Source organism: Columba livia, unplaced genomic scaffold, assembly GCF_036013475.1.
Source record: "Columba livia isolate bColLiv1 breed racing homer unplaced genomic scaffold, bColLiv1.pat.W.v2 Scaffold_759, whole genome shotgun sequence".
In the NCBI taxonomy this organism is placed as follows: Eukaryota; Metazoa; Chordata; class Aves; order Columbiformes; family Columbidae; genus Columba; species Columba livia.
The window spans coordinates 21,999-29,721 of NW_027043796.1; the positions used below are offsets into that span (position 1 = coordinate 21,999).

Sequence of the window (7,723 nt, forward strand, 5' to 3'; positions counted from 1 at the left end):
TGTGGGTGGAGCCTATCCCAGGGGGTGTGGTCTAATCCAAGCCCTGAGGGGGTCACCTGGTTGCTGGGGGCGTGGCCTCCCCACAGGGAGGGGTGTGGCTCCCTGACGCCCCGCCCACCACAGGTGCTGGCTGCGTGTGGACAATTATTTCATCTGGAGCTTCATTGGGCCTGTGGCCTTTGTCATCCTGGTATGGGGGTCCCGCCGTGGGGTGGGGGTCTTGGGGGTCCTGCTGTGGGGTGGGGGTCCTGGGGTTTCTGCTGTGGGGTGGTGGGGGTCCTGCTGTGGGTCTAAGGGTCCTGCTGTGGGTTGGGGGTCGCACTGTGGTTCTGGCGTGCTGCTGTGGGTCTGGGAGTCCTGTTGTGGGTCTTAGGGTCCCGCTGTGGGTCTGGGGGTCTCATCTGGGTCTGAGGGTCCCACCATGGGGCTGGGGTGATGCTGTGGGTCTTTCCATGGGTCTGGGGACCCACAATAGGTCTGTGGGTCCCACTGTGGGTCTGAGGGTCCCTCCGTGGGTCTGAGGGTCCCACCATGGGACTGGGGGTGCTGCTGTGGGTCCCTCCATGGCTCTGGACTTCCACTGTAGGTCTGGGGGTCCCTCTGGGGGTCCCATCTCCATCTGAGGGACCCACCATGGGTCTGGGGGTCCCACCATGGGTCTGGGGGTCCCGCTGTGGGTCCGAGGGGGTCCACTATGGGGCTGGGGGTGCTGTTGGGGGTCTCTCCGTGGGTCTGTGGGTCCCTCCACGTGTCTGGGGGTCCCGCCTGGGTCTGGGGGTCCAGCCGTGGGGCTGAGTCCGGTCCCCGCAGGTCACGCTGACGTTCCTGCTGGTGACGCTGCACAAGATGCTGCGCAGCTCGGCCGCCCTCAAACCCGACTCCAGCCGCCTCGACAGCATCAAGTGAGGCCCCAAAACGGGGGGAACCCCAACACCAGCACCCCAAAACGGGACCCCGCGACGCGCCCTCCTAAATGAGGAGGGGGCCCCGAAACCAGCCCCCCCCCATAAAGCCCCAAAACCCGCCCCGGGGTGTAGAACTGCATCGCGGAATGGCGAGAGATCCCCCAAAATTGGGGCTCCCTGGGGCACCCCAAAACACAGACATGATCCCCCCCGCCCAGATTCCCCAAATCCTGTAGCGCCCCCCAGCTTGGGGGTGCTGGGGGTCCCTGACCCCCCATCCCCTCCCAGGTCATGGGTGCTGGGGGGTCCCTGTGTCCCCCGACCCCCATGTGTCCCCCAGAGTGTGGGTGCTGGGGGACCCTGTGCACCCCCCAACCCCTATGGCCCCCTAAAATATGGGTCCTGGGGATTGCTGACCCCCCTCACGTCCCCAGGTCATGGGTGCTGGGGGTCCCTGTCCCCCATTCATAGGGTCTGGGGGTCCCTGTCCCCCATTCACAGGTGCTGGGGGTCCTTGTCCCCCATTCCTGAGTCTGGGGGTCCCTATCCCCCATTCACAGGCATTGGGGGTCCCTGTCCCCCATTCCTGGGTGCTGTGTCCCTGTCCCCCATTCATGGGTTCCAGGGGTCCCTGTCCCCCATTCACGAGTCCTGGGGGTCCCTGTCTCCATTCATGGGCATTGGGGTCCCTGCCCCATACTCAGGGGTTCTGGGGCTCCCTGTCCCCCATTCATGAGTCCTGGGGTTCCCTGCCCCCCATTCATGGGTGCTGGGGGTCCCTGTTTCTATTCATGAGTCCTGGGGGTCCCTGTCCCCCATTCACGGGCATTGGGGGTCCCTGTCCCCCCCATTCACAAGTCCTGCGTCCCTGTCCCCATTCACAAGTCCTGGTGGTCCCTGTCCCCCATTCACAGCTTCTGGGGATCCCTGTCCCCCATTCACGGGCATTGGGGGTCCCTGTCCCCCATTCACAGCTTCTGGGGGTCCCTGTCCCCCATTCATGGGCACTGGGGTCCCTGTCCCCCATTTGCGGGTCCTGGGGGTCCCTGTCCCCCATTCATGGGCATTGGGGTCCCTGTCCCCATTCACAAGTCCTGGGGGTCCCTGTCCCCATTCACGAGTCCTGAGGGTCCCTGTCCCCATTCACAAATCCTGAGGGTCCCTGTCCCCATTCACGAGTCCTGGGGGTCCCTGCACCCCATTCACGAGCATTGGGGTCCCTGCCCCCCATTCATGCGTGCTGGGGGTCCCTGTTTCCATTCATGAGTCCTGAGGGTCCCTGTCCCCACTCACGGGTCCTGGGGGTCCCTGTCCCCCATTCACGAGTCCTGAGGGTCCCTGCCCCCCACTCACGGGTCCTGGGGGTCCCCCCCCCCCGCGTTGCCCCCCAGGTCGTGGGCGCTCGGGGCCATCGCGCTGCTGCTGCTGCTGGGTTTGACCTGGGCCTTCGGCCTCCTCTTCGTCACCCCGCGAGTCGGTGCTGACGGCGTCGCTGTTCACGGCCTGCAACGCGCTGCAGGGCACCTTCATCTTCGTCTTCCACTGCGCCCTCCAGAAAAAGGTGGGTGGGGGGCACCCTGGGGTGGGGGGGCACCCAGGGGTGGGGGGGGACACCCTGGGGGGCACCCAGGGGTGGGGGGGACACGCTGGGGTGGATAGAGGGGATTGTTGGGGGGCACCTTCATCTTGATCTTCCGCTGTGCTCTCTGGAGGTATAGGTGGGTGGGGGGCACCCAAAGGTGGGGGGGGACACCCTGGGGGGCACCCACGGGTGGGGGGGCACCCAAGGGTAGGGGAGGTACCATGGGGGGCACCCAAGGGTGAGGGATGTGGGGTAGGGGGTCAGCATGGGCACCTTCATATTCCTCTGAGTCCCCTGGAAAAAGGTGGGTGGGGGGCACCCTGGGGTGTGGGGCACCCAAGGGGTGGGGGGGGACACCCTGGGGGGCACCCAGGGGTGGGGGGGACACGCTGGGGTGGATAGAGGGGGTTGCTGGGGGGCACCTTTCTTGATCTTCCACTGCGCTCTCTGGAGGAATAGGTGGGTGGGGGGCACCCAAAGGTGGGGGGGGACACCCTGGGGGGCACCCACGGGTGGGGGATGTGGGGTTGGGGGTCAGTGTGGGCACCTTCATCTTCCTCTGAGTCCCCTGGAAAAAGGTGGGTGGGGGGCACCCAGGGGTGGGGGGGGACACCCTGGGGGGCACCCAGGGGTGGGGGATCCGTGGGGCAGGGGGCTCAGGATGTGTAGGAGGGTCAAGGGGGGGTCTCAGGGACATGGGGGGGCCCTGGGTGCAGTGCTGGGGGGGGGGTCTCAGCAGAACAGGGGGGGTGACCCTTGGGGGGTCCCGGGGAGAGGAACGAGTCCTCCATTAGGGGTCCCCAGGGTGGGGGGTGTCCCCTTTGGGGTGTCCCCAGGTCCCTGACCCCCCCACCCCCCCGCCAGGTGCACCGGGAGCTGAGCAAGTGCCTGCGGCACACATCCTGCTGCCTGCGCAGCCCCCCCGGCACCTCCCTGGGCGCCCTCAAGACCTCGGCCATCCGCACCAACACCCGCTACTACACCGGCACCCAGGTGGGACCCCCAAGGCACCCCCTGAGCCCCCCCGAACCCCCCAGCACCCTCTGACCCCCACAGAACCCCCTGAACCCCCTCAGAAACTTCACGGCACCCCCTGACCCCCCCAGAACGCTCTGAACCCCATGACACCCCCTGACCCCCCCAGAACACCCTGCACCCCCTGAACCCCACAGCACCCCCTGACCCCCCCTGCACCCCCTGAACTCCCCTCAACCCCCCGACCCCCCCTGAACCCCCCTCAACCGCATGACCCCCCTGGACCCCCCACGGCACCCCCTGACCCCCCAGAACCCTCTGAACCCCCACAGAACCCTCTGAACCCCATGACACCTCCTGACCCCCCCAGAACACCCTGCAGCCCCCAGAACCCCCACAGCACCCCCTGAACCCCACAGCACCCCCTGAACTCCCCTCAACCCCCTGACCCCCCCTGAACCCCCCCACGGCACCCCCTGACCCCCCCAGAACCCTCTGAACCCCCACAGAACCCTCTGAACCCCACGGCACCCCCTGACCCCCCCAGAACCCCCACAGCACCCCCTGAACCCCACAGCACCCCCTGACCCCCCCAGCACCCCCTGAACCCCCCTCAACCGCCTGCCCCCCCTGAACCCCCTCAACCGCCTGACCCCCCTGAGCCCCCCACGGCACCCCCTGACCCCCCCAGAACCCTCTGAAGCCCCCTGACCCCCCACAGCACCCCCTGACCCCCCCACAGCATCCCCTGAACCCCCCCAGCACCCCCCGACTCCCTTTGGCACCCCCAGCCCCCCCCCAGAGTTGGGCCCTGGGGGTGACAGGACCCCATGGGGTGAACCGTGACGGGGGTGGGGGGTGGGTCCCCAGGGTGGGGGTTCCCTGGGGTTGTTTTTGGGGGGGTGGGGGGTCCCAGCTGCACCCCCTCCCCAGAGCCGGATCCGGAGGATGTGGAACGACACCGTGCGGAAGCAAACGGAGTCCAGCTTCATGGGGGGGGACCTGAACAGCACCCCCACCCTCAACAGAGGTGAGAGACACCCCCTGACCCCCCCACCCTCAACAGAGGGGAGACACCCCCTGACCCCCCCACCCTCAACAGAGGGGAGACACCCCCTGACCCCCCCACCCTCAACAGAGGTGAGAGACACCCCCCTGAGACCCCCCCAACCCCCCCACTCTCAACAGAGGGGAGAGACACCCCCCTGACCCCCCCACCCTCAACAGAGGGGAGACATCCCCCCGAGACCCCCCGACCCCCCCACTCTCAACAGAGAGGAGAGACACCCCCTGACCCCCCTGAGACCCCCTGACCCCCCCCCACCCTCAACAGAGGGGAGACACCCCCCCTGAGACCCCCCAACCCCCCCACTCTCAACAGAAGGGAGAGACACCCCCTGACCCCCCCTGAAACCCCCTGACCCCCCCACCCTCAACAGAGAGGAGAGACACCCCCTGACCCCCCCTGAGACCCCCTGACCCCCCCACCCTCAACAGAGGTGAGAGACACCCCCCTGAGACCCCCTGACCCCCCACCCTCAACAGAGGGGAGACACCCCCCTGACCCCCCCTGAGATCCCCCCGACCCCCCCACCCTCAACAGAGGGGAGACACCCCCTGACCCCCCTGAGAACCCCTGACCCCCCCACCCTCAGCCGAGGTGAGAGACACCCCCTGACCCCCCCACCCTAAACAAAGGGCAGACACCCCTAATACCCCTCCGAGCACCCCAAAGACCCCTGAGACCCCCACCCTCAACAAAGCTGAGACCCCCCCTGAGCACCCCCGAGACCCCCCCGAGCACCCCCAACCTCACCAGAGGGGAGACCCCCCATGACCCCCCTCAGACCCCCTTTGAGCGCCCCCCCCCAGGCACCCTGAGCCCCCCCAGGACCCCCTTCAGGAACCCCAAAACCTCCTTGGGACCCTCCCAGGGCCCCCCCAGATCCCCCCAGGACCCCCCCTGACCCCCCTGTGAACCCCCAGATCCCCCTAGGACCCCACCAGACCCCTCCAGGACCCCCCCAGATCCCCCTGTGACCCCCCCACACCCCCCTGACCCCCCCTCTCCGCAGGTCCCATGGGGAACCACCTGCTGCCCAACCCGGTGCTGCAGCCGCGGGGGGGGTCCAGCCCCTACAACACCCTGATCGCCGAGTCCGGGGGGTTCGCCCCCGCATCGCCCCCCCCCTTCACCTCCCCAGGTGGGTACGACCCCCCCAAACCACCCCAGGACCCCCCAAACCCCCCTGCACCAAAGAAGTGGGGTACAATCCCCCCCAAACCACCCCGGGACCCCCCAAACCCCCTGCACCAAACAAGGGGGGTACAGCCCCCCCAAACCACCCCGGGACCCCCCAAACCCCCTGCACCAAACAAGGGGGGTATAACCCCCCCAAACCCCCCTGCACCAAACAAGGGGGGTACGACCCCCCCAAACCCCCTGCACCAAACAAAGGGGGTACGACCCCCCCCAAACCCCCCTGCACCAAACAAGGGGGGTACGACCCCCCCAAACCCCCCTGCACCAAACAAGGGGGGTACGACCCCCCCAAACCTCCTGCACCAAATAAGGAGGGGTATGACCCCCCAAACTGCCCCGGGACCCCCCAAACCCCCTGCACCAAACAAGGGGGGTACAGCCCCCCCAAACCACCCCGGGACCCCCCAAACCCCCTGCACCAAACAAAGGGGGTACGACCCCCCCCAAACCCCCCTGCACCAAACAAGGGGGGTACGACCCCCCCAAACCCCCCTGCACCAAACAAGGGGGGTACGACCCCCCCAAACCTCCTGCACCAAGCAAGGGGGGGTACAACCCCCCCAAAACCGCCCCGGGACCCCCCAAACCCCCTGCACCAAACAAGGGGGGTACAACCCCCCCAAACCCCCCTGCACCAAATAAGGAGGGGTATGACCCCCCAAACTGCCCCGGGACCCCCCAAACCCCCTGCACCAAACAAGGGGGGTACAACCCCCCCAAACCGCCCCGGGACCCCCCAAACCCCCCTGCACCAAACAAGGAGGGGTATGACCCCCCCAAACCACCCCGGGAGCCCCCAAACCGCCCTGCACCAAACAAGGGGGGTACAATCCCCCCCAAACCGCCCTGGGACCCCCCAAACCCCCTGCACCAAACAAGGGGGGTACAGCCCCCCCAAACCCCCCTGCACCAAACAAGGGGGGTACAATGCCCCCCAAACCCCCCTGCACCAAACAAGGGGGGTACAACCCCCCCAAACCCCACACACCAGCCCGGGGGGGGTCCTGGCCCTACCCCCCCCCATACCCCCCAATTTCAGCTCCCCCAGGGGGGTATGGGGGGTCTGACTCCCCAAAACCCCCCTGGACCCCCCCCACTTTCAGCTTCCAGTTTGGTACTGGGTGGGGGGGGCAGCCCCACACACCCCCAAAGTGTCCCCCCCCCCCCCCTTCCCCTCCCCTGGGAGATATGGGGGTTCACACCCCCCCGGACCCCAAATCCCCCCCCCTCAGAGGCTAGGGGGGCATGGGGGGGCTGGGGAGGTTGATGGGGGGGTGGGGGGTTTGGGGGGACCCTGGGGGGTCAGCGCCCCCCCCCTAATTGCCACCTCTGTCCCCAGGGAGCTTCCGCGACACCAGTAAGTGCCCCCCAGATGTGCACCCCCCCAGTGTCCCCCCCAGTCCTTTTGTGACCCCCATCGTGACCCCCCCATCCCCTCTGCCCCCCCATGTCCCCCCAACTCCTCATGACCCCCCCATTCCCTTTGTGCCCCCCCCCAACTCTTCTGCCCTCCCTCGTACCCCCCCACATCCCCCACTCCCCTTGTGCCCCCCCGGCTCCCCTCGTACCCCCCACTTCGTTCCCCCCCCATATTTTGCCCCCCAAGTCTCCTCGTGCCCCACCTTGTGCCCCCCAGTCCCTTTGTGCCCCCCCACTCTTGTGCCCCCCCATGTGTCCCCCCACTCTTAGGAGCCCCTGCTTGTGCCCCCCCCAGTCTCTTTGTGCCCCCCCCACTCTTGTGCCCCCCACTTCCTTCCCCCCCTTCTGCCCCCCCATATTTTGCCCCCCAAGTCTCATCGTGCCCCACCTTGTGCCCCCCCACTCTTGTGCCCCCCTATTGTGCCCCCCCACTCTTATGACCCCCCCTTGTGCCCCTCAAACCCATGTGCCCCCCCAGTCTCCTTGTGCCCCCCCATGCCCCCCACTTCCCTTGTGCCCCCCCCTTGTGCCCCCCAGCTCCCCTTGTACCCCCCACTTCATACCCCCCCATATTTTGCC

At 67.8% G+C, this 7,723-nt stretch overlaps 1 protein-coding gene across 1 annotated transcript in view; it reads left to right on the forward strand.

Moving 5' to 3' along the window:
* The window catches only part of LOC102098986 (adhesion G protein-coupled receptor L1-like), a 28,300-nt gene extending 20,886 nt beyond the window's left edge, over positions 1–7,414 (forward strand). Inside the window, 8 exon segments of the mRNA XM_065048364.1 lie at positions 124–190; positions 811–902; positions 2,297–2,372; positions 2,374–2,466; positions 3,352–3,480; positions 4,396–4,492; positions 5,538–5,666; positions 7,065–7,414. Coding sequence (XP_064904436.1) covers positions 124–190; positions 811–902; positions 2,297–2,372; positions 2,374–2,466; positions 3,352–3,480; positions 4,396–4,492; positions 5,538–5,666; positions 7,065–7,414 — 1,033 coding nt within the window.
* Positions 7,415–7,723: the final 309 nt, after the last annotated feature.